At 44.6% G+C, this 25,804-nt stretch overlaps 1 protein-coding gene across 1 annotated transcript; it reads right to left on the bottom strand.

Moving 5' to 3' along the window:
• On the bottom strand, positions 1 to 22,760 carry CBLC (Cbl proto-oncogene C). The gene is made up of 11 exons (XM_026681411.2): positions 21,774 to 22,760; positions 17,081 to 17,227; positions 13,990 to 14,146; positions 10,536 to 10,657; positions 9,294 to 9,431; positions 7,758 to 7,845; positions 6,458 to 6,589; positions 5,608 to 5,790; positions 3,304 to 3,420; positions 1,739 to 1,904; positions 1 to 882 (listed from the first exon to the last, which is right to left on the bottom strand). The coding sequence occupies exons 1-10, from the start codon at positions 22,112 to 22,114 to the stop codon at positions 1,767 to 1,769; spliced, it is 1,563 nt and encodes a 520-aa protein (XP_026537196.1). The 5' UTR covers positions 22,115 to 22,760; the 3' UTR covers positions 1 to 882; positions 1,739 to 1,766.
• Positions 22,761 to 25,804: the final 3,044 nt, after the last annotated feature.

Genomic DNA, 25,804 nt, shown 5'->3' with positions numbered 1-25,804 from the left:
GCTAGTTCAACTTAAGTTTAATTCTAAAAGTCCTGCTTTCTCCTCTGAAACTAAGCTTTTGAACAGAAAAAGCGGGTATTTCTCCTGTTGAAGAAGACGTGTACAGCTTCCTAGAGAGAAATAAGGCGGAAAAGTCTTTTTTCTTTTTAATCAACCCTTTCCAAAATGAAGAAGGCGACGATGCTATAATGCAGTGGTTTCCAATCTGTAGTCTGCGGAGCCCTGGGGGACAATAGCAATAGCCCTTAGACTTATATACCCCTTCACAGTGCTTTACAGCCCTCTCTAAGTGTCTTACAAATGTCAGCCTCTTGCCCCCAGCAATCTGGGACCACATTTTACCGACCTTGGAAGGAGGGAAGGCTGAGTCGACCTTGAGATGGTCAGGATCGAACTGCTGACAGTGGGCAGAATTAGCCTGCAATGCTACATTCTAACCACTGTGCCACCATGGCCACGATGTCATCAGGCCACAAAAGGTATTTGAAGGGAGTTTGTGGTGAAGGAAGGGTCGAGAACTATCGTTATAAGGCATGAATGGTGATCATGCAGCTACCGTCCGATAAGTCCCCTTTTCCCAAAACAAGGAAATGTGATTCTTGAGATGGTAGCAATGCAGAATCGTAAAATCACGGTAGTTCGTCCAGAAAAAGACATCTGTTATGTAAAACATTCCTAAAAATATCCCGATTGTCATCTCAAAAGCACTTGCTTTTGCTCTGTTGATTTCCTTCTGTTGGTAGACAAGCTGGGTGAAGCCTCAGAACCGTGAGTAAACCAACTTCTCCTTCATTCGGCCACGTGGAAGGACAGAGTAGACACCGTTGGTTGGCTCTCCCAGACTTGATTCCACCAATCGGACAGCGCAGATCAGATATGACCCTAGAAGAGGACAAAATTACAGATTACAGATTAACAGAGTTGGAAGGGACCTTGTAGGTCATCTAGTCCAACCCCCCTACAAGCAGGAGACCCTACACCATATCTGACAGATGGCAGTCCAGTCTCTTCTTGAAAGTTTCCAATGATGAAGCTCCCACAACTTCCGAAGGCAACTTCTGTTCCACGGGTTGATTGTTCTCACTGTCAGAAAGGTTCTCCTTATTTCCAGGTTGAATCTCTCATTGTTCAGTTTCCATCCTTTATTCCTTGTCTGGCCTTCGGGTGCTTCAGAAAATAGCTTGACCCCCTTCCTCCTCTCTGTGGTAGCCCCTCAAATATTGGAAGATGCTCTCCTGTCTCCCCTGGTCCTTCTCTTCCCTAGACTAGCCAGGCCCAGTTCCTGCAACCGTTCAGTGTATGTTTTAGCCTCCAGTCCCCTCATCATCCTGGTTGCTCTTCTATGCACTTTTTCTAGAGTCTCAACATCTTTTTTTTATCGTGTGGTGACCGAAACTGGATTCAGTGCTCTAGGTGTGGTCTTACTAATGCACCACTCAGGAAGATGTGGATTTAGCTGTGTAGAAGTTAGAAGATATCTCATTCGGGGCCTTTTCTCCTGGGAAAACAACCCAGCGTGTCCAGATTGCCCGGAGACACCACCATTCATAACAAAGGGGGTGGATAAAAATCCTGAAATCTCCAAGACATGGCGGCTTTAAGACCTGCGGACTTCAACTCCCAGAATTTGCCCAGCCAGCACAGGAAGAGCACAGCTGGCTGAGGAATTCTGGGACCTGAAGTCCACAATCCTTTTAACCCTTGGAGACCCTGTATTCCAGATCCTAGCCTACCTTACCTGCTTACTCTGCTTGTCTGGAAGCAACTCATCGCTGGGATCCCTCTCGCCTCTCCTCAACTGGAGAAGCTGCGGGGCTGTTCCATGAGCTGACGGACGGAAGGTGTTCTTGAGGAAGGCTCGGCAATGGGCGATCCCTGATCCAGTGGCTCGAAGAGGAAAGGGTCTAAATGGACACCAGAAGAAATGGGTTGGGGGTGGTGAGGAGATAACTGGCATCGACGTCTTAGATACCCAGCAGTCCCATTCCCATGTCAAAATACAGGGAGTCCTTGGCTTATGACCCCAATGGAGCCCATCATTTCTGCTCCTAAGCAAGACTGCCAGAGTTCCAGAAATTATCCCTTCCAATCAGTAACTCCGAGACAACCATAATCTCAAAGGGCTTTATTAAAACAGAAACTTGGCACCTCCCTGTGGAATTCCGAAACTAAAGTTTCCTCCCCGACTTCCCACAAGACTCAAGCTACACCCACCCCTTTTCTTTCACATCATAAATCATGTGAACCAATCACCCTTCAGCTACAATTCTGGCTGCGCCACAGAGAATGGCCTTGAAGGTTTTATATATCTATTTTGTCTACTGAAAGCTACTCAAACAACAGCAGCCCGCCTCTGCAGCGGTGCGGCAGCTTTTAATAAGGATTCCAAAGCTGACACAAGACACTTGCTAAAGTGATTGTGGTTCTGTTTTACGACCTTGATTGCCACAGTTGCTCCCCAAACGTGACCAACCCTCTGAAGTTAAACCAATGATTCCTTTATTAGGAGCCGCTGCAGCCCTGTCAAAACGTCTTTCTCTCTCACCGCAGGCTAACAAGTCTGTCCAGCAGGGAGAGGAATAGTTGTCTGCCCGCATCTGTTCATCTCTGCCCCCTGCCTTTTATCCCCAGAGCTAAGGTGGGGCTTTGCTAGCAGCGGTGGCTCTTCCGTCCCAAGGACCGGCCCATAGATTTCCACTGCTCTCCTTTCCTCCTGCGAATTTGCATGTCAGGCACTGGACCCAACTGTTCCTCCTCTTCCTCATCAGCCACTTCCAGACCTGGGGGCTGTTGACTCTCCACCTGAGGGCTGAAGGACGTCCCAGGCTCCGCCTTTGTCACTCTCTCTGACAACTTTATTCCCTCTTCCCGCTTGGAGCTTCCAAGTTGCCCTGATGCTAACCCTAACTCTCATGCCTCCTCCTCCTCCTCCTCCTCCTCCTCCCTCCTCCTCCTCCTCCTCCTCCTCCTGTAGTTTGGCTGCTGGAGGGGCTGGCAGCCAACAGGCCATAAAAAGTTGCTAATCGGTTAAGTCAAGTTAACAAGGTTTGTTAAGTGAATCTGTCTTCCCCATGAACTTGACTTGTCAGAAGGTCACAAAAAGAGGATCACATAACCCCTGGACATTGCAACTGTCGTAAGTACATGCCAGTTGCCAAGCTGGTCTGAATTTTGACCAGGGGACCACGGAGAGACTGCAACGGTCGTTAAGTGTGAAAAGCGGTCCTAAGTCACTTTTTTTTCCAGTGCTGTTGCGACCGTGGTCACTAAATGAACTGTCGTTAAGTTGAGGATTTCACTTACTTGATAGTCTGGAAGAGGAAGGGCCGGCGGTCTCTGCTGCAGGAGATCTAGTCTTGGGGGTACCGGAGGGGTTTGCAACGGAGGGTCTAGATCGGGAGACGAAACGGGATCCGCTCTCTGGAGCAGAGGAGGGAGAAAGGACAGGGTGAATGCCTCCCCCACCCACTCATTTAACATCCTGAGGGGAAAGCAATCGGTCGCACGTCACAATCCACGCAAAGGGGGAGAAATGTTCTGAGGCATTCAGGACCGTCAAAGAAAAGGGGGGAAACGTTTCATCCCCGGTTCAGTTGATTGAGGGGGACCCCCATTTCCACAGAGAAACCCCTCCCTGACAGGGGTGAAAAAAAGACCCAGGATGGGTGTAATGGTTAAAGCGACAGGGTGGAAACTGGGAGATGGTGAGTTCTAGTGCTGCCTTAGGCAGGAAAGCTAGCTGGGTGTCTTTGGGCCAATCACCAGGTGACTGAGAGTTCTAGTGCTGCCTTAGGCACAAAAGCTGACTGGGTGTCTTTGGGCCAATCACTAGGTGACTGAGAGTTCTAGTGCTGCTTTAGGCACGAAAGCTGACTGGGCGTCTTTGGGCCAATCACCAGGTGACTGAGAGTTCTAGTGCTGCCTTAGGCACGAAAGCTGACTGGGTGTCTTTGGGCCAATCACCAGGTGACTGAGAGTTCTAGTGCTGCCTTAGGCACGAAAGCTGACTGGGCGTCTTTGGGCCAATCACCAGGTGACTGAGAGTTCTAGTGCTGCCTTAGGCACGAAAGCTGACTGGGCGTCTTTGGGCCAATCACCAGGTGACTGAGAGTTCTAGTGCTGCTTTAGGCACGAAAGCTGACTGGGCGTCTTTGGGCCAATCACCAGGTGACTGAGAGTTCTAGTGCTGCCTTAGGCACAAAAGCTGACTGGGTGTCTTTGGGCCAATCACCAGGTGACTGAGAGTTCTAGTGCCACCTTCGGCGTGAAAGCTGACTGGTTGACTCTGGGCCAATTACCAGGATACAGTAAATTCTAGTCCCACCTTCAGAACAAAAAACTGACTGGGTGATTTTGGGCCAATTACTAGGAGACAGTGAGTTCTAGTCCCACCTTAGCCATGAATGTCAGCTGGGGGAATTTAGGCCAGTCCCTCTTTCTTAACTCAACCCACCCACAGAATAGTAGTTGTGGGGGGAAATAGGAGAAGGAAAGTATATTAGATAAGTTCCGTGCCTTGAGTTAGTTATAAAAATAATGAAAGTGGGATATAAATTGATAAAAATATATTTAAAAAATGGAGACCGGCGTGGAATGTTAAGGAGATTGCAACCTAGGAAGGGATAAAAAATATCAAGACGGCTCTGGGCGAACTTGCATTCAGACTCCATCTTAGGTTACCTGGCTGCTCTACTCAACGTACATCTTAAAAGGGGTGGAGTTTCAATGCTGTGGTCCTGGCTGCCACCTTTTAGCCCCACCCACTTCTTCCTCGGCGCCCCTGGGTGCAAAAGTGATGCTCCTCAAAATCAGGAAGCGCGTCTCATCTCACACTGACCCAGGGGTGGGCTGCTGGGGATTCACATGGGTTCGGTGCGATCCTCTAGCTAAGATGCTGCGCAGTTCGGGCAAACCCGCAAATCCCACCCCTGGCTGGCCCCGCCCATCCCCCCCAAGAGTCTCCACGCGGCCTGTTTTGGATGCTAGGTAAGTACAGGGCCCATACAGAGGCTTGGGAAGGGTGAAAAACGATCCTCCCGGAAGTTCCAGAAGGCCGGAAACAGGCCCGTTTCTGGCCTCCGGAGGGCTTCTGTAGGCCATTTTCACCCTCCTGGAGTCTCGAAGAAAGCCTCCAGAGCCCCGGGAGGGTGAAAACACCACCACCACCCCCCGCCGTGGTGCAGGAGGCTGACAAGGCCACCCCCACCATGGCCATACCTGTCAACTAAAAAATACTCCTTTGGTCTTTTTAGTTGCCAGCAGGAAGGGAATGGGGGAAAGCAGTGCATTCCTTAAATGCCTCAGATAGTTGCTAGGCAGGCGAAGCTGTTGGCACACAAGATTATTACTGGAGAGCATGATTGATGACTCTTGGCTATGGATGTGTCCCATTGGAGAATATACATCCAGGGGTAGGGAGAAGACCAGGGTCAAGGGTGGAATGAATGATGTGTCTCAGTGTCAGCTACACCCAGGTAGCACTGGCATGGTTCACTCCTAATAAATCTGTGGCTTAGAGAGTCATGATTTGAATGGGGGTGGATGCCAGACCCCTGACAGTGCAGAGAACCGGTTGCTGAAATTTTTGAAGCCCACCCTTGCACTAACCCTTTGATTCTGCCGCATGAGCATCAGCTGTTGTAACACCAGGTCCACATCCTCCAGGTCGCCCTCGTCGCTCTCATCCTTGGTGGTGGGGCTGCCTTCCTTGGAGCTATACGGGCTGACCTCCACATCTTCATGGCCCCAGATCGTCTGGCGACAAAAGGGGCACGTGGGGGATTTTGAAAGCTGGCAAAGAAGCAGAGAGGGTCCCGTTAGGATTATTTGCCCCCCCCCCCATGACTCAAAGAGGCAGCTCCACACATGAAGAATTCAATTGGCTACTCTATTGCTTACGCCTGTTTGCAGGAATCTTCCCAGATTGGCAGGAGATGAGGTTCAACAGCATTCCAGGCCGGGGTGGGGGGTGGGGAATGTCAAATCTTTTTTTGTTTAATAATAAATTTTATTGAATAAACATTAATAACAATTGAACACAGTGCGACTTTCTTGGCCATCATTTTGGCCATACAAGCTATAGTATAGCAATACACCCAGTCTTTTATTTAAGTATTAGATGCATTTTGGTATAAAAAAAATTATATATATTATATAATACACACATACACACACATATACATATACACATACATACATATATATATATTTAGGGCAAAGAAGTGGTGTCGAGTTGGCCACACCCACCCAGTCACATGACCACCCAATCATATGACCGCCTAGCCACGCCCACCTAGCCACATGACCACCCAGCCAATCATTAGGGCAGAGATTTCCTTGCTAAAAAAATCTGAAGCCCATCCCTGCCTACAACTTTTCTTTTCATGTGTATTTTATAGAATGGATCCTCTTAATGAAAAGGTTTTAATAAAATAGAAAAGGAGGGGAAGGAAATCACCTGCCATGACTTCAGGCATTCCCGGCAGAGAAGATGCCCGCACGGACGGATTTGAACATCCTTGTTGTTCTCGGTGCAGATTTTGCAAAGCTGGAAAGTGGATTCCACCTGGCTGTAGAGCTCGAACTGTTCCTGCAGAGGAAGAAGAGAAGAGACGGGCAGAGGCGTGAAACCAGAGTCCAAATAACAGTGGGGTACCTGGGTGCTCGTTGTTAATTAGTTCCGGGAGGCACAAGGAGTACCAAACTTTTCCCATCAGGAATAGTGAGCGAAGATAGTGAGTCACAAGGCAGCCGACACCGAGAAGTTTGAGCTTATGCGTTGAGTACCAAACAAATGATGAGTAATGTGTGGAGTACCCAATGGGATGAGTTTCAAAGCAGTTAAGGACCAAGGTACCAATGAAGTGAGAATGATAAATTTAAAAACCTTTTATTCTTCTCTTCCTCTCCTCTCTCCCTTTTGTTCTCTTCTCTCTTCCCTTTCCCTGTTCTTCTCCTCCTCTTTTCTTCCCTTTCTCTTTCCTTTTCCTTGTGTTCTCTTCTCTCTTTCCTCTTTCTCCTCTTCCCTTTCCTTTCTGTTATCTTCTCTCTTCCTTTTGCATTCTTTTCTTTTCTTTCCTCTTCTCTTTCTGTCTGTTTGTCTGTCTGTCTCTGCCTGCCTGCCTGCCTATCTCTATCTTTCTATCTTTCTATCTATCATCTATCTTTCTATCTATCATCTATCTATCTATCTATCTATCTATCTATCTATCTATCTATCTATCTATCTATCTATCTCTACCTGACTATCTATCTATCTATCTATCTATCTATCTATCTATCTATCATCTATCTATCATCTATCTATCTATCTATCTATCTATCTATCTATCTATCTATCTATCATCTATCTATCTATCTATCATCTATCTATCTATCTATCTATCTATCATCTATCTATCTATCTATCTATCTATCTATCTATCTCTATCTATCATCTATCATCTATCATCTATCTATATCTATCTATCTCTATCTATCTATCTATCTATCTATCTATCTATCTATCTATCTATCATCTATCTATCTATCATCTATCTATCTATCTATCTATCTATCTATCTATCTATCTATCTATCTATCTATCTTCTAATCTTTCTGTTGTCTATCTATATTTTTATATCTATCTATCATCTTCTGGAAAACAACAGAAGTTTATGGCATGCATGGTTCCTAAGAGTGTGAGGCCTTTAGCTATTCATTCCAGCTTAACACCTTTATATACACAACACCTGAAAGGCTTGTAAGGACTAACTTACCTGCGAGACCTTAATTCGGTTACGAGTGGAACCTTCCATCAACTCTGCCAGATCCGGATTCATGTTTTTCCCATCTGGATACAGGTAGCTACAAGATTGGATGGAGCACAGAGATACCTTTTTAAGCATCTCCTTCCCAACTTCAAGATGTGTGGACTACAACTCCCAGAATTCCTGGCTGGCTGCCTTTGGCCAGTCCCTCTCTCTCTCTCAGCCCAGCTCACCTCGCAGGGTTGTTGTTGTGGAGAAAATAGGAAGAGGAAGGAATACAGGTAGTGCTTGACTTACGACCAAAATTGAGCCTGGCCTTTCTGTTGCTGAGTGAGACATATGTTAAGGAATTTTGCCCTGTTTTATGACCTTTCTTGTCACAGTTATTAAGCGAATCCCAGAAGTTGTTAAGTTAGCAACACTTGTTGAGTGAATCTCAACAAGTTGATTTTGTGGTCAGAAAAGGGGGATCCCATGACCTCGGGACATTGCAACCATCATAAATATGAGTCAGTGGCCAAGTGTCTGAATTTTGATCACGTGATTATGGGGATGCTGCAATGGTCGTAAGTATGAAACATGGTCAATCTATGGGCCGGTCCTTTTTTCAGTGCCATTGTAACTTTGAACGGTCGCTAAATGAACTGTTGTAAGTCGAGGACTACCTGTATTAGGTAGGTTTGCCACCTTGAATTACTTAACGAAGTTATAAAGGCGGAATAAAACATCTAATAAATAGATAAATATAACTCCACAGCTACATTATTCCATAAATCCAAATTTGGACCAACTCAAAAAGTCTTTGTTCCAGGGATTTTGACAGCTTGCCCATTCTGTTGTGTCATTGGTTGATCCAGAGGAAGTAAGTATGACGACCCAAAGGGGCGTGGCACAAAGGCAACACAGTCAAATAAGCAATAAGACTCCCTTTATTATCTCCAACTTTGCCCCCAATATCCAGGTTACCTTCGGCTGGAGAAAAACTCTCCCAGAAACAGCTTTTAATTGTAGAAAATTCAGTCCAAAACAGGGTAAACACAAAATGTAACTTAAAGTCCAAACAAGCCAAACTGAAGTACTTAGTTTGGCAAGGAAGGAGAAGGAATTTCAGACTTGAAAGCACGGTAAAATTCACATAGTTGGGAAGATGCCAGGAGCACAGATAAGCCACCACGATACAAGATAAATTTATGTTTGCTCCCAACAACTTGCTGTGCGCAGTTTCCTCTTTTATACACTGCATTCCCAGCTGCAGCTAATGAAGGGAATCAGGGCCCTTTCCTCCCCCATAAGCCATGCAGCCCACGTTGCTCCCTTCTCCATTCCTCCCTACGTGCCCTAGGATGAAGAAGGGGTGGGCCTGGGTCTTCCTCTAAACTTCCTCTCCCTTGTTCTACCTCTCCCCTGCTCTGCCCAGCTGGACTTTGCCCTTCCCCAGTTTCCTCCACAGCCAACAGAGCCACACTCAGTAAGATGTTAGGACTCTATTGTGGATTTCTGATCAAAGATAACCCTCTTATGTCCACTTGCATCTCTGATACTCACAAGCCTTCCTTGTGTCCGTCCACCAGGGCCTGGAAGAGGGACTTTTTCTCTGGGATGGTTTGTAAGATGCCTCTATCAGACGTCACGTAGCCGATCGCCCACTGGCCCAACCGGGTGCAACTGAGTCGGAAAATGTAGCTGGGGGAGAAAGACAGCAAGAAGTGAATCCAAAATTGGGGTGTCAGGGAGAGTTATGGCTACGGAGAATGTTCTGTGAGCAAGCTAGTTTCAACCCAAGTTGTGGGGTGTGGTGGCAGAAATTAAGTTAGGAAAAGAAAAACTTCCTTGGCCACTTTAAAATGTCTAGACTCCAACTCCCAGAATTCTCCAGCCAAGGGGGTCATGTGATCACAATTTGCAACCTTCTCTGCCGGCTTCCCACAATGTCAGTGGGGAAGACGGTGGGAAATCGAAAGTTCTGATAAGGAGGGTAACTGGGGACTGCTGGAACTCCTGTCACTAAGCAATATGGCTATGCGACACTGCACTTTATGACCTCACTGCTTAATGGTAGAAATTGGAGTCTCAATGTCCATCGTTAAGCGAGAAATACTTGTAACAATATATATGCAGTTTTACAGCGCTTCCAGGAAAAAATGATTTTTTAAAAAAATATTTTATTAAAGTTTATTATAAGATCAACTAGCAGGGGCCTGAGAGAGGAACTGTTGTGGTTAGCCATCAGCAGGTATGGACGGCTGAGGAGAGCGAGGACTCAGATGAGGGGCCGGGACCATTAGGGAGTGGACTGCTGCCTTCAGAGATTGTGGGGGCTGGCAGCAGTGATGAGGAGGTTCCCGAGGAGCCTGTGCCAAGTGCGCGTGCGTGCAGGATTGCTCATAGGAAAGAGCAGGTACAACAGCATGGGCGACTTAGGAGTAAGACTGCAAGGTAATGGCCCCTCCTTCAAGAAGATAAAAGCCAGCTGTGAAATGAACATACTTTGCAGGAGGCAAAGACGTTTTGAAACTCCAGCCTCGTGGACATTCCAGTATCCTGAGTTTGTATTTGAAGATTCTTATTTTGCAAATTATTTCTTGTCTGTTATCTTTTTTTTTGCAAGTCTTGCACAGTTTGACAAGGCTTGTGCTTATCACAGCGAATTATTTTGTAAAAGCGTTCCAAGGTTTCTGTTCCTTTTGGATTGTGTTTGATTTGTTGGAAAAGGGTTGTGGGTCAGAACAGCAGCTCTTTTGAGATCCAACCCCTCCCCCAGATTAATACAACCCATAGAGAGTTTACCTGCCAGGTTTGTTGACATATGCCTGCAGCCGTGCCTTCACCTCGTCGTAAGTGAGGAACGCCATGTAACCTGGATGTGTTACTGCTAGATAAGTCCAGTTCTTCAACAGGGTTGGCCAAGGCTGTGAAGAGAAAACCGGAAAAGAATTAAATGGGCAAGCAAAGCAGATCGTAGAAAATGCCATCAGATTCACGTTACACAGCCAACAGGTTTTCGCAAGGAAAAAACTGAGAGAATCAACTGACAAATTCAGAGCATTTTTTTTTTAAAATTACCTCAGGATAAATCACAGTTTATTACTCAGTTTTCTCATTTCACACAGCTGCTTGAGCCTGGCAAACTGATCATTTTGTGGTGTGTTGTCAGGTGTGAATAAACAGGACCTGCACGTGCAGAATTCGAGCGAATGACCTTATTGCGTTCTGCCTACAAAATGGGTGGTCCTCGACTTACGACCACAATCGAGCCCAACATTTCTGTTGCTAAGCCAGATGGTCATTAAGTGCGTTTAATGCCCCTTTGACGGCCTCCCTTGGCACAGTTGTTTAAGGGAACCGCTGCGGCTGTTAAGTTAGTGACGTGGTTGTTAAGTGAATCTGGCTTCCCCGTTGACGTGGCTTGTCATAGAGTCGCAAAAGGGGGAATCAAGTGACCCCTCCGGGACATTGCAACCGTCATAAAAGCGAGTCAGTTGCCAAGCCTCCGAATTTTGATCGCGTGACCATGGGGGACGCTGCAACGGTCGTGAGAAAAACGGCCCTTAGTCACTAATTCAGTGCTGTTGTAACTTCAAATGGTTACTAAATAAACTACTGTAAGTTGAGGAATACCCGTATTCATTTATTTAATAGACAAATTTAGAGAATATAAGTGTAAAAAACGATAGAGTGGTGCGGTGGCCTCACAATCAGAAGGCTGTGAGTTCGATCCTATATTTCTCTCTGGGCACAATGAGAATTTATCTGCTGAATAAAATTCCGCATTGGCGACAGGAAGGGCATCCGGCCAGTAAACACTCAGCTCCATCCAGTTGCCCAGACTCCACTCTATGAGGGATTATTAAAAGAAGACGATGAAGTGTGAAAAGCGATTATAAGTCACTTTTTTTCAGTGCCATTTTCACTTTGAACGGTCAGTAGACAAACTGTTGTAAATCAAGGTCTACCTATACAGGTATCTCTCAATCTCCCAGCCGTTTCTTGGGAACAATTAGATGAGGTTCCAAGGAAATTAGAAGGGATTGGCCTTTTGTGATTGCGCAGTAATTCCAAGTTAACTTTACAACTTGATTGCTTCTCTCTCTTCCAGGGCCGGGTGTTTTCTACGATATGTTGAAACTACGAGCTCTTTGTAAAAAGTATTTATTTTTCCCCAAAAAATTTTTTCCAAAATTTTTCACCCAGGCTATCATTGTTCCTTTAACAATTTCCTCCTCCCTATCAAATTGGAGTAAATAATTTTACATTTTAGTTATATATTTTTCTTCTAACCCTAATAAAATTTTGTCGGTTCGTTGTGATGTTCTACCTATTCCAAATTCTTCTATATCCTTTTTATATATCTTGTTTGCAACTGCAAGTAAGGCCACTGATCTATCATTACTCCCTCTTCTCTCTGTTCTTGGTTCATTTTTTTAATCTACCTCGCTTATCTAGTAATCGACTGTATCTTATCATTTTGGTTTCGTCTAATATGTTTGGATATATATCATAGCTTCCATTGTTGATAGCCGTCCTGGAATTTTGATATAATGTTTTCTTTTTATTGTGTCCCTGTTTATTTTATTTATTTTTTTAAATAAATGTATGCTGCTCATCTCGCCTGCTCATCTTGCAAGGTGTTGCAAACCCAGGGTGCCGGAGATGGCAGAATGCAATTTTTTTTCCACTGTGATAGCACCAATTGTCTGTGTGGCTAAAGAGTGGGGAGAGCAGCACCACTTCCTCTGGACCTCACAGTTTCCGCCACCAGCCCGCCCTGCACCCACAATCATTCCACCGAAAATGTTGTGGTCCTTAGATGCTAGGACGGCCTGGAGGAGGCCCTAATTCTCTTCAGTTGCCCCCTTGATGGTCCTTCCTGGAAAATTCCAGCAAAAGGGATCAGTTTTGACAGAGCCGCCTGTTTGAAGTGGTTCTTCGACATGCATTCTCTTTGCGGTTTTACTTTGGTGAATTGAGCCAAGAAAGGGCTGTTGATTGAGCTGCGTGCTTCTCCACCCACACCTTTGAAAAGAGTGAGATGTTTTTCCTCTTTCAGAAGTGGAAACATTTGCAACTCCCGTCTCTCTCTGGGGTGTTGGTGACCCTCACTTTCCACCCACCCTGGCTGCCTTGAAGGATGGACTTTGCAAAGCCACATCCTGCCCATGATCAACAACTCATCAACTGATAGTCGAGAGAGAAAGAGAGAGAGAGAAAGAGGAGAGAGAGAGAGAGAGAGAGAGAGAAAGGACAGAGAGAGAAAAAGAGAGGAAGAGGAGAGAGAGGAGAGAGAAAGAGAGAGAAAGAAGAAAGAGAGAAAGAGGAGAGAGAAAGAGAGAAAGGAGAGAGAGAGAGAAAGAGGAGAGAGAGGAGAGAGAGAGAGAGAGGGAGAAAGGAGAGAGAGAGGAGAGAGAGAAAGAGAAAGAGGAAAGAGAGAGAAAGAAAGAGAGAGAAAGAGGAGAGAGAGAGAGAAAGGAGAAAGAGAGAGAGAAAGGAGAAAGAGAGAAAGAGGAGAGAGAGAGAAAGGACAGAGAGAGAAAGGACAGAGAGAGAAAAAGAGAGAGAAGAGGAAAGAGAGAGAGAGAAAGAGAGAAAGGAGAGAGAGAGAAAGAGAGAAAGAGGAGAGAGAGGAGAGAGAGAGAGAGAGAGAAAGGAGAGAGAGAGAGGAGAGAGAGAAAGAGAAAGAGGAAAGAGAGAAAAAGAGAGAGAAAGAGGAGAGAGAGACAGAGAAAAGAGAGAGAGAGAGAGAGAGAGAAAGGAGAGAGAAAGAAAGAGAGTGTGTGAGAGAGAGAGAGAGAGAAACAACATCACAAACATAAATGATGAGTTACGAGGCAGCTCTCTCCCCCCCCCCCAATTCAGCTCGCTTGCTCCTAAAAGGCTTCCAAATTTCTTCTTTTTAAAAAAAAACAACACACACGTCGACTATCGTGTATCCGTGGCCTGTTTCATTCTCGATGTTAAATAGAAACATGGTTCATGGCATGACAGCCAGCCTGGTCTAGTGGTGAAGGTACCAGGCTACAAACTAGGAGGCTGTGAGTTCTAGTACCACCTTAGGCATGAGAGCCGGTTGGATGACCTTGGGCCAGTCCTCCTCTCTCACCTCAGCCCATTCTTACAAGGCTGTTGTAGTGCAGAAAATAGGAGGAGGAAGGAGTATCAAGTATATTTATTATAGAAATAATAAAGGTGGGATAAAAGAAAAGTTAAAGAAACATAAATAAATAAATAGCTTCCCAGGATCTACCTGGAAGAGACGTGTGAAGATGTCAAATTCAAATATGGAGATATGGCCACTGCAGGTCAGGTCAATGGTGGACTTCAAAGCTATGGCCATCGGACCAGGATCTACCGAATGGACTTGCTGGAGGCCTTTTTGAAATTCAGACCAGGGAACCAGGGTCCTATGGAGGAGAAAAAGGAGAGGTTAGAGCTGCCACAGTTCTAGGCTGCATAAACAGAGGGATAGAAATCAAGGCCACGTGAAGTGTTAATACCACTTTATAAGGCCTCGGTAAGGCCACACTTGGAATCCTGCATCCAGTTTTGGTCGCCACGATGTAAAAAAATAATAATGTTGAGACTCTAGAAAGAGTGCAGAGAAGAGCCACAAAGAGGATTAGGGGACTGGAGGCTAAAACGTATAAAGGACGGTTGCAGGAACTGGACATGTCTAGTGGTCTAATGAAAAGAAGGACTTGGGGTGACATGATAGCAGTCTTCCAGTATTTCAGGGGCTGCCCCAAAGAAGAGGGAGTCAAGCTATTCTCCAAAGCACCAGAGGGCAGGACAAGAAGCAACGGATGGACACTAATCAAGGAGAGAAGCAACTCAGAACTAAGGAGACATTTTCTGACCGTTAGAACAATTAACCAGTGGAACTGCTTGCCTCCAGAAGTTGTGAATGCTCCAACACTGGAAGTTTTTCAGAAGACACTGGATAACCATTTGTCTGAAGTGGTGTACGGTTTCCTGCCTAAGCAGGGGGTTGGACTAGAAGACCTCCAAGGTCCCTTCCCTGTTATTCTATTCTATTCTATTCTATTCTATTCTATTCTATTCTATTCTATTCTATTCTATTCTATTCTATTCTATTCTATTCTATTCTATTCTTTTGCATTATAATTCCTAGAACACTCAGTTTTAATTGCTGCTCCTGTTTGAGACCCTAGAAAAAGTACAGAGAAGAGCAACCAGGATGATTAGGGGACTGGAGGCTAAAACATATGAAGAACGGTTGCAGGAACTTGGCTTGGCTTGGAAGAGGAGGACTAGGGGTGACATGATAGCAGGGTTCTAATATCTCAGGGGCTGCCCCAAAGAAGAGGAGGAGGTCAACCAGAGGTGGGTATTCAGCAGGTTCTGACCAGTTCTGGAGAACCGGTAGCGGAAATTTTGAGTAGTTTGGAGAACCGGCAAATCCCACCTCTGACTGGAGATTTTACAGCATCCTTCCCCTGCCACTCCCACCAATCCACGCCCACAGAACTGGTAGTAAAAAAAAAATTGAATCCCACCACTGGGGTCAACCTATATTCCAAAGCCCCTGAATGCAGGACAAGAAGCAACAGATGGAAATTAATCAAGGAGAGAAGCAACCTAGAACTAAGGAGAAATTTCGTGGCACTGAGAACAATTGTTGGATATAGGGTAGTGGTGGCTAACCTTTTTGGGCTCTTGTGCTAAAAATGGTGTGTGCGCTTTGCCCTCAGAAGGCAATGTGTGCGACCCTCCCCCCACGCCCCCTGCGCATGCACTGCGCCTCCCAGATGATTTTCGGCCCGGTTGAGGCCTTTTTCGGCTTCCCAGAGCCTTGAAGAAAATTTCTGCAGCCTTTGCAGGCCGAAAAATAGGCCCGTTTCGTCACTTCCGGTATTTCTGGAAATACCGGAAGTGATGAAACGGGCCTATTTTTCGGCCTGCGAGGCTGCAGAAGCTTTCCTCAAACCTCTGGGAGCCCGAAAAAGGCCTCAAACCAGCCGAAATCAGTTGTGAGGCGCGCACCTGCGTAGTGAGGTAAGTTTGCCTGCAGCTCGCGTGCCAGCACAAATGGCTCTGCGTTCCACTTGTGGCACCCGTGCCATAGGTTTGCCATCATGGGTATAGGGTCTCCTGCTTGAGCATGGGGCTGGACTAGAAGACCCCCAAGGTCCCTTCCAACTCTGTTATTCTGTTTATATGAGAAACCAAGAGTAGGACCGAGGGGAATTGCGAATCGAAGTGATACTTATGGGCAGGAACATGCATGCTTCAGCATCCCATAAGAAGCGCGCAGAGGGAACTCTCAAAATTGCTCAAGAAAGCGATAAGTAGACTCTTTATAGATCTTAGGTCTGGGAATTAGAGATGTCATTAAACCATTTCAGTTCAAAGGTGAATGCTCTTTCTTGTTATCCTCATAAAAAACAAGGTAATAACAGTTTCTAGGCTGATAGGCCCTTTCCATCGGATGTCAATTCTACGAATCTTTCAATCCTATCGATTATAGACAAACAGGATTAAAGTAGTGGATATAACCAACCATAATGTCACAAAACATCAACAAAAAAAGCACTTAGAGTCCAATCAAAGCCGAAGAACAACAATAGTCAATCATAGTCGTTAGGAGAAAAAATTCAAGTCAATTTGGACTTTTAAAAGCTTGTTGAAATCATTTTGTATTGCTTTTCCCAATCCCGATAAAATTGGGGTGAATTCAACGTTTTTCCAGAGGACAAAAGACTCAGAATTGTTTGAACCTCAAGAACTCGGAGAATAACATTTATTTATTCATTTATAAAATTTATTGGCCATCCATCTTATTACCAGATAACTCTGGGAGGCTTGCAGTCATTCGGTGCTTGCTTAGTCCTCGACTTACAACAATTTGTTTAGGGACTGCTCAAAGTTACAACGGCACTGAAAAAAAGTGACTAAGGGCTATTCTTCACACTTATGACCATTGTGGGCTCCCCAAGGTCATGTGATCCAAGTACAGATCCTTGGAAACTGAACTGTATTTATGACGTAGTGCTCCAGGGAAATGTTTGCCACCAAAGTCAATGGGGAATCCAGATTCACTTTAACAACCGTGTGACTAATTCAACAGCTGCAGTGATTCACTTAACAGCCGTGGGGGGAAAAAGGGGACAAAGCTCCCTTAACAAATGCCTCGCTTAGCAACAGAAATTTTAGGCTCAATTGTGGTCGCAGGTCGAGGACTTCCTGTACTACCGACGGGAAGCAGCCGAGACAGGATGCATGCCAAAAGGATGAGCAAGACGTGTGATGAGGAACAGATCTCATCGCCTGGGAAGGAGTTGTAAAGGTCTTGTAAAACCGGTTTTCGGGGGGCTCACCGTTCCTTCCAGGTGCCCCTCCAGAAGACCTGGGCCTCTTGCTTGCTCAGCTGGTACGTGCTGCCTTGGTCCTCCCCGTTGGGAAACACGGCTTGTAGTTCAGCCAACATGTGACTGAAGATCAGGGAGAGCTTGGTGAGGTTCCTCCTGCAACGAGAAGTGAAGGAAAAGTTGAATTAGAAGACAGTTGCAGGAATTGGGTATCTCGAAAATAAGGATTAGGGGTGACATGATAGCATGGTTCCAATATTTGAGGGGCTGCTACAAAGACAAGGGGGTCGGCCTATTCCCCAAAGCTCCTGAAGGCAGGATAAGAAGCAACAGATGGACACTAATGAAGGAGAGAAGTAACCTAGAACTAGGAGAAATTTCCTGACCGTTAGAACAATTAATCAGTGGAATGGCTTGCCTTCAGAAGTTGTGAACGCTCCAATACTGGAGGTTTTTAAGAAGAGACCAGACATCCATTTGTCTGGAATGGTATAGGATCTCCTGCTTGAGCAGGGGGTTGGACTAGAAGACCTCCAAGGTCCCTTCCAACTCTGTTATCCTGTTACTTGTCAGTTTCAGCAGGCCTGCAAATCTATAATGGTTTGCAAACACTGCCGAGAGAGAGGGGGGGGGGAGGGAAGGGGGAGGGAGAGAGAGAGAGAGAGAACAAGAAAGAGAACGAGGAAAAGAGGGAGGGACAAAAAGAAAGAGAGAGAGAAAGACAGAGAGAGAGAGAGGGAAGGAGAGAGAGAAAGAAAGAAAAAGAAAGAAAGAGAAAGAAAGAAAAGAAAGAAAGAAAGAAAGAAAAGAAAAGAAAAGAAAAGAAAAGAAAAGAAAAGAAAAGAAAAGAAAAGAAAAGACAGTCTGGTTTTTATTGAACAGCTTTGCTGATACGTTTGTCTGCCAGAAATAAAGAGGTGAACTTTAACATGGCTCTGTGTTTGCTTGGAGCCTGGAAACTCTGCAATACGATGCTTATAGCAGCTGCAGAAGAGACAGACAGGCATCAAACAGACATGAATTTCCTCCATCACCCATAAATGGGTGTTAGAACGTCAACAAAGGGTAGAGCAAGACGCAAGAGACATGTTTGAGGAGGCCCGTGAGAGGCCTGGGATCCCCAAGCTTCATCTTTTAAAGCACCCATTTTACAGACGGGGTAAATGAATCTCAGATTGGGCCTTGACCATCATTGTTAGATTTATCCAGAAGTGGGCAGTGTGCAACCCCGATCTCCTTTACTTGCAACCATTAGGTAAAGGTTCCCCTCGCACATACATGCTAGCCGGCTCTAGGAGGGTGGTGCTCATCTGTTACAAAGCCAAAGAGCCAGCGCTGTCCGATGACATCTCCGTGGTCATGTGGCCGGCATGACTAAACACCAAAGTCGCACGGAACGCTGTTCCCTTCCCACCAAAGTGGTCCCTATTTTTCTACTTGCATTTTTTTACATGCTTTCGAACTGCTAGGCTGGCGGACAAATAACAGGAGCTCACTCCATTACGCGGTGCTAGGGATTCGAACCGTCAAATTGCTGGCCTTTCTGACAGACAAGCCACTGAGCCACCACATCCATTATAACCAATAAAAACTGGAAGGGGCATTTATATTTAACAGGGGGGCACAGCTTGAGATTGAAAGCAGAGGTGGTATTTAGCAGGTTGTGATCAGTTCTGGAGAACCGGTAGCGGAAATTTTGAATAGTTTGGAGAACCGGCAAATGCCACCTCTGACTGGAGATTTTACGGCATCCTTCCCCTGCCACGCTCACCAAGATATACCCACAGAACTGGTAGTAAAAATGTTTGAATCCCACCACTGATTGAAAGGCCAAAGAACCGGGTTGCAAGAGGCCCAAATAAGCCTTGTAATAAAACCACAAAGACATCCTTCCCAATCCTTTTTACCGGTCGGCTCAAACTGTTGGCGGAAAGCCAACAGTTTTGGTTTGTAGGCTGATTGTGGCTTAGCTCACTGCATGGATTCAGGGATTCGTCAGAAATCTAAGGTGAAGCAAAGCAGGAGTATCAGTGGGGCAGATGGTGTGGGAAAGTCAAAAAAGTCAAGATGGCAGCTGCAACTGTGTGGCCTGGATTTTCAGACCTCCTGCCCCTTACAGCCACCCCTTTAACAAACCATGGCTTAGCCTGATGTGGGAAGCCAGACAAGGATTGGGAGGGGGATCAATCATAACCTGGGCCAACACACCTGTTTCAAACGCAGCGAATTTTACTCTTACGTTGCAAAGAGGAAGTAGTTCTGCTACTGTATACAGAAATTACAGCAACGGAATATTTCGAGGCAGGTTAACTACTTCACGCAGACCCAGAGGGTGCCAAAGGTAGTTTGATAAGCTGGCACTCCCTGTTTTCCCCCCCCAGAATCCAGTCTGGTTTCTCTCTTTCTCTCTGGCACCTGTGAATTTAGCTTTTTATCTGAGGGGGCCCACAGGTGGGGAGAGGAGAGGCTGTTATCAAACCTCCCTATTATCATTCATTGATAAAGGGGAAACAGTGTAAACCATGGTTCTTATTTTCGATTATCAGCCCTTTCCTTCTGCTTTTAACAAAGGGTTGATAAGCCTATAGTATCAAGCTATAATTTTTAAGCGGGATTTGGGGCCAAAGTGACTGAATAAGTGTGTTGGAAGGGACTTCTAGACCAGTCTGCTACTCAAGCAGGAAACTCTATACAATTCCAGACAAATGGCTGTCCAGTCTTTTCTATTTTACAGTTTTCTGTTGGAAAGGCAATCTAGAGTCACGTTTCTCAATAATTGGCAACTATAACAGGCGTGGACTTCAACTCCCAGAATTCCCCAGCTGAAGAGGGAATTCTGGGAGTTGAAGTTCACACATTTTAACATCGCCAACTTTGAAAAACGCTGCACATTAAGTGCAAAACAAAAATTGGTTGTCCATTTTCCCCTGAATACTGGAGTTATGAGGATAGTGAGTTATGATGATACTAGAGTTATTCTACTTTATTTGGACATAAAATACGGCTTTTTAAAAATTACTATTTGCTTTCACGCTTCGTTTTGAAAATTGCCTTGCTGTCTCTTCATTGGTTCCTCTTCGTTAGCTACGTTTAAATGAATAAATAAATAATTATATATTGCAGCTAATTGAAACTGTGTAGTTTTGATATTTTTAAACTATTTTTTTACAGTTCCACAAAGGTGATTGTAAGATATAAAATATTAAAACAATAAAGAGAGATCCTGAATTTTTTTCAAAATGCAATGAAAATAAAAATAAAAATGAATGATTATAAAAAAAATTTTTTTGCCTTTTTACCTGCATTTGTATATATAAATGAATTTCTTCCCCTCCCTTCTCAGTTCTGTTGGGCTTGGATATGTTTGTATTTAAAAGATTTATTTGGCTACCCATCTTAGGTAGCATCAACAAGGCCACAAATAATATTTAGACAGATCTTTAATTAGACTTGTTCTTTTGATCAGTTTTGCATGACTGTTATCCATCTGTATAAGGAGAGTTGGATATTTGCAGTTGGAATAGAGGCCCTAAACTAGTGCCTCAGCCTTGGGCACTTTAAGAGGCATGGACTTCAACTCCCAGAAATCCCCAGCGTTTCTGGCTGGGGAATTCTGGGAATTGAAGTCCATGCCTCTTAAAGTGCACAAGGTTCAGAAATACTGCCCTAAACTGAACAATTTAACAAGTAATAAAAGGCACAACATACTGAAAGGCTAAATAAAAACATTTTCTGCCCATCATTCCTTAAGTACCAGCCACCAACTAGGCATCAAGATCTTCTCACAGTCACAAAGATGAGGTGATTAGGATGATGCTTTCCACTTATTCTTCTCTCATGCACAAAATTTCCTCATTTCTTTACTATTCTGGTTCTCTCCAACATGTTTCGTTCCAGATTTTATAGTCCCCCATAACAATGCAACATCACATAGTTCAACCTTGGTTTCTATTATTATTGCTATTATTGCTGTTGTTGTTGTCATCATTTTGTATTATTATTATTATTATTCATTAAACATGAAACTCGGTCAACTGAACATTTTAAAATGTATCTCAAATATTGACTGGCACTGATCAGCATCCTAAGTATCAGCCAAGTATCTTCTTAAAATTATTAATAAAATAATAATAATTATTCCTTTATTCATTAAACATGAAACTCGGTCAACTGAACATTTACAAATGTATCACAATTTAAAATTGTTATTGTTATTGTTATTATTATTATTGTTGTTATCTACAGTTAGATAAGAGAAAGGGGAACACTTCATAATTCAAATCCTAACTATGGACTGAAGAATAATTATGCTCATGCTTGAGGAAGTAGGTGTATACGGTGCTATTTATTTTTATTTACTAAATTTTTATGCTGCCCAAATTCCCTCTAAAGTGAATCTAGGCAGCTTACAAATTATGAAACAAGCAAAAAGATTATTAAAACATTCAAACTACACCATTTCAATTAGCCACAATATATAATTATTGCTTATTTATTTAATAAATCAAAAACATTGCAGCTCATTGAAGCGGTGTCATTTTAACATTTTAAAAACTATTTCTTTGGAGCTGACCGAAGACAGCTCTAAGCCGCTTCCAGACCTTGAGGTAAATGCAACTTTAAAACAACGAAGTGAGATCCTGAGGTTAAAAAAAACAAATGCAATGAAAATAAAACAATTATAAAATTTTTATTTTTTTACCTGGCAGCCGAGCCTTCCAGCAAAAGCTCCTCCTTGTCTTTCCCTCTTTTGAACAGCCGTGTGGCTTGCTTAACCTTTTCCAGCAGATTCAGGAGAAAAATGCGAAAGAAATCTGATTCCCAAACTTCAGCCAAACCGGCCCCGTAATGCTCTCGAATAAGCCTCAGGTGCTGGTAGATCAGGGGCAGGAGGGAAGGCAGGTGAGGAGGGCTATTCCGAAGGGCCACCTGAGGTTGGCACGCCAGCTGTTGCAGCTTGGTTAACCCCTGGAGGGCTTTCTCCAAAGAACGGTGGGCTCCCGTCCAGCGGGGCATCCAAGCGGGCCCAGGTGCCACGGCCATGCTGGGGTTCCCAGGTGAGCTGAGGAAGGAGGGAGCTTGCCACGGAGTTTCCTGCTGCCGACCTGCAGGTCAGCGAGGGCACTGCTGCGTGTGTCAGGAAGGAAGGAGCCCAACCAGCTTGAAAGAGAGAAAGAAAGAAGGGAGGGAGGGAGGGAGGGAGGGAACTGGAGGATTGAAGTGACAAAGGCAGTGAGTAGTGAAGTAGTAAGTGTGTGTGTGTGGGGGGGGGGAGAACCAGAGAGGAAATAACAAACCGGCTTGAGAGCATCAGACAAACACATAGGCCACAAAGCAGAGGGTGAAGTCAACAAGTGAGGTGGACAGGTTCAAGCTTGCAGGGGAGGAAGGGCAGGTTTCGAGGCAGGCGGTGGGTCCCGTCTGTAATTCAGCTCTGGGAACGACGGGAGTGCCAGCGCCAGACAAATTGCAAAATAAAAAAACCCAGTTCGTACAATGCTCCTCCTGGTCCTGAGAAGAAGGAGTCTGGAGGCCGGCAACCTTAGACAGAGGTTTCTGCTATGGTTTCATCCACAGAGCAGCAGGTCCAAGACCTGGAAAAAAAAACACAACAACAACAACCAGAAGTTACGTTTCCCTCTTTCGATAGATTTTAATCAGGCATGTGCGTGTGTTGCATTGACTCTAACAGTGGCTGATTGCCTTTTTTTTTGTTTGTTTGTTTGTTTCCATCCTGTTCTTTTTGGGCCAAGTCAAGTGAAGTAGGGTGTAATTCATGGCATGAAAGAAATCAGTTGCAGGGGCCACAAAATTCTGTTGTAATCCTGCTCTGCCCCCTCCCCCAAAAGGCTGAGCTGATAAAAGCAGACAAAATTAAAAATGGTGGTATTAATTGGTTGTTTTAGGTTGGACAATGAATTGAATGGGAAGGGAGGGAGGAGGAGGGAGAGGGAGAGAGGGAGGAAGGGAGGGAGGAAGGAAGGAGGGAGGGAGAAAATGAGGGAGGGAGGAAATGAGCAGGGAGAAGCAAGGGGAGGGAGAGAGGAAGAAAAGAAGGGAGGGAGGAAGGAAAGAAGGAGGGAGGGAGGAAAGGAGTGAGGAGAAACAAGGGGGTGAGAGAAAGGAAGGAAGGAGGGAAGGAGAGAGAGAGGAGAGGGGAGAGGGAGGAAGGGAGGGAGGCGGATGGAAGGAGGAAGGAAGGAGGGAAGGAGTGGGGAGAAGTGAGGGGGAGGGAGGAAGGGAGGAAGGAAGGGAAAGACAGAAAAAGAGTGTGAAAGAGAGAGAGGAAGGAAGGAAGGAAGGAAGGAAGGAAGGAAGGAAGGAAGGAAGGAAGGAAGGAAAGAAGGAAGGAAGGAAGGAAGGAAAGAAAGAAAGAAAGAAAGAAAGAAAGAAAGAAAGAAAGAAAGAAAGAAAGAAAGAAAGAAAAGAGGACTGACATTTTAAAGTTATTTTTGCACTTTTAAAAAAAGATCCAAAAATCCTCTCTTTGTGAGCTCAGGAGAAGGAAGTGTGATGCAGACAAATACAATCTTAGCTTTCCTCATCAGCCCTGATGAGGGGCTTGTCTTATTTGTGACTTTACCAATTGAACATTGATTGATTTTTGTACTCATATTATTATTTTGGGGCACTTATTTTGTAAATGATGCTGTTCTTTTTGGTTTTCGCCTTGTGCGCCTGGCTTAGAATAACTGTCCCGAGATGAGCAGCTGCAAGCGTTGTTTAAATAAATAAAAATAACTACGTAAACATGAACCAGGGGATCTCAAACAATATCAGACTAAAGTTTATTTTTCAGCTTCATTGAACAAAACAGTTCTGTAGAAACCAAAGTCCAGTATATCTTGAAATTTCTTGGGCAAAGTTCAACAATGATAAGTTGCACTTGGCAAGTTGCATTTACCACAAGAAATATGAAAGCCATTAAAAAAGGAATCCTCAAAAGTTAGATTTTTTTGTACGGAAGTCTGCCAAACTTTTAGAGGACTAGTAAACCAGTAAATTTATATCGGTTGTAGGCTACTGGCATATAGGATGCCCACAGAGTGGGTTCAAAACAGTCAAGATGGCTGCTTTAAGCATACTGTGGTGGAGACCATTTTGACTTTTTTGACCTCACCCTGCAGACATTTCTCCTGTTACTTGCCAGTAATCTTGATAAGTGGCTAAAGAATCCACTTATTTGTCCACAGGCCACCGTGCCATGCTTTATGGCAGCGTTTCTCAACCTTGGCCATTAAATTTTTAACATGTATGGACTTCAACTCCCAGAATTCTCCAGCAAGCCTGGGGAATTTTGGGAGTTGAAGTCCACGTGCCTTAAAGTTGCTGAGGTTGCGCAACACAGCATTAAACCTAACAGGCCACAAGATGACAGAAGAGAATCCAGCTACTTGTGATTTACAGTCAACTAAACAAGTAAGCCATGATTTAATCTGGGGTACCATAAGGACCCACAAGAGGAAAATCACCAAATTAGCACTGTAGTATCATAATGCCACTTATTTATACAAGTAATTCTTGACTTACAATACTTTGTGTAGTGACTGAAGTTACAATGGCACTAAAAAAGTGACGTGCCCATTTTTCACACTTATGACCTATGCTCACGTGATCAACATTCAGACGCTTGGCAACCGACTCATATTTATTGTGGATTCCTATACTCTTTTAACAAGAGTTATTGGCCAAATCTCTTTACACATTGGGGGGTGGGAATGAAATAAAAATGAAATTCAGTGAAAGGTCAACCCAGCCCTGACTGGGACTTAATCTTTGCTGCAGAGGTGGGATTTCTTGGATAAAGTTCACCCCTCTAACAATAACTACTGTAAAACTAAAGTACCTTGAGGTACCAGGCATTTTTCTCCGCCACTTGTAACCCATTATGCAACACCTGTGATTAGACTGGGAAGTGAATTTTTTGAGATAATCCCTCTGGGCAATCTTGAACTTGTTTGTCTCTCTGATTTCAAAATAAGCCTTGAGCAAGAATGTCCCAGGAAGTTAAACTGTCCCCTACTACTAGAAGAAAAGGCCCTTTTGCATGTGTTCCAAGATGCCTCCCCCCCGCCCCCCCACCCAGGTAAGTCACCTATTTCTCCATCTTAGAAAATGTTAGATATGCAGACTTCAACTGCCAGAATTCCCCAGCCAGCAAGTTAATGATTTTAAAGACGTGTATGTCCACATCCATAATTCCTCAGGAAACATGAATTGGAAGATGTGTGGACTTCAACTCCCAGAATTCCCCAGCCAGCAAGCTAATGATCTTTAAGATGCGTGTATGTCAACTCCCGTAATTCCTCAGGAAACATACTTATGGATTGTAAAATGTGTGGACATCAAATCCCAGAATTCCCCAGCCAACAAGTTAATGATTTTTATAAGATGCGTGTATGTCAACTCCCATAATTCCTCAGGAAATAAGCTTGTGAATTGTAAGATGTGTGGACTTCGACTCCCAGAATTCCCCAGGCAGCATGTTTCTGAGCTGTAAGTTATATGGACTTCAACTCCCAGAACTCCTTAGCTACCATGCTAATGATCATTAAGATGTGTGGATGTCAACTCCCATAATTCCTCAGGAAACTTGTTTATGAATTGTAAGATGTGCGGACCTCAACTCCCAGAATTCCCCAGCCAGCATGGGGGAAATTTTCCAGCATGGGCTAGGGAATTCTGGGAGTTGAAGTCCACACATTTTAAAATTGCTAAGGTTCAGAAGGATGT

This window comes from Notechis scutatus, chromosome 8 (genome assembly GCF_049901735.1).
Source record: "Notechis scutatus isolate UNSWTSFEM ecotype Mainland chromosome 8, rNotScu1.2, whole genome shotgun sequence".
Lineage (NCBI taxonomy): Eukaryota > Metazoa > Chordata > Lepidosauria > Squamata > Elapidae > Notechis > Notechis scutatus.
Note: the sequence above shows the minus strand (reverse complement) of the source record. Positions and strands in the feature narration are given on the sequence as shown.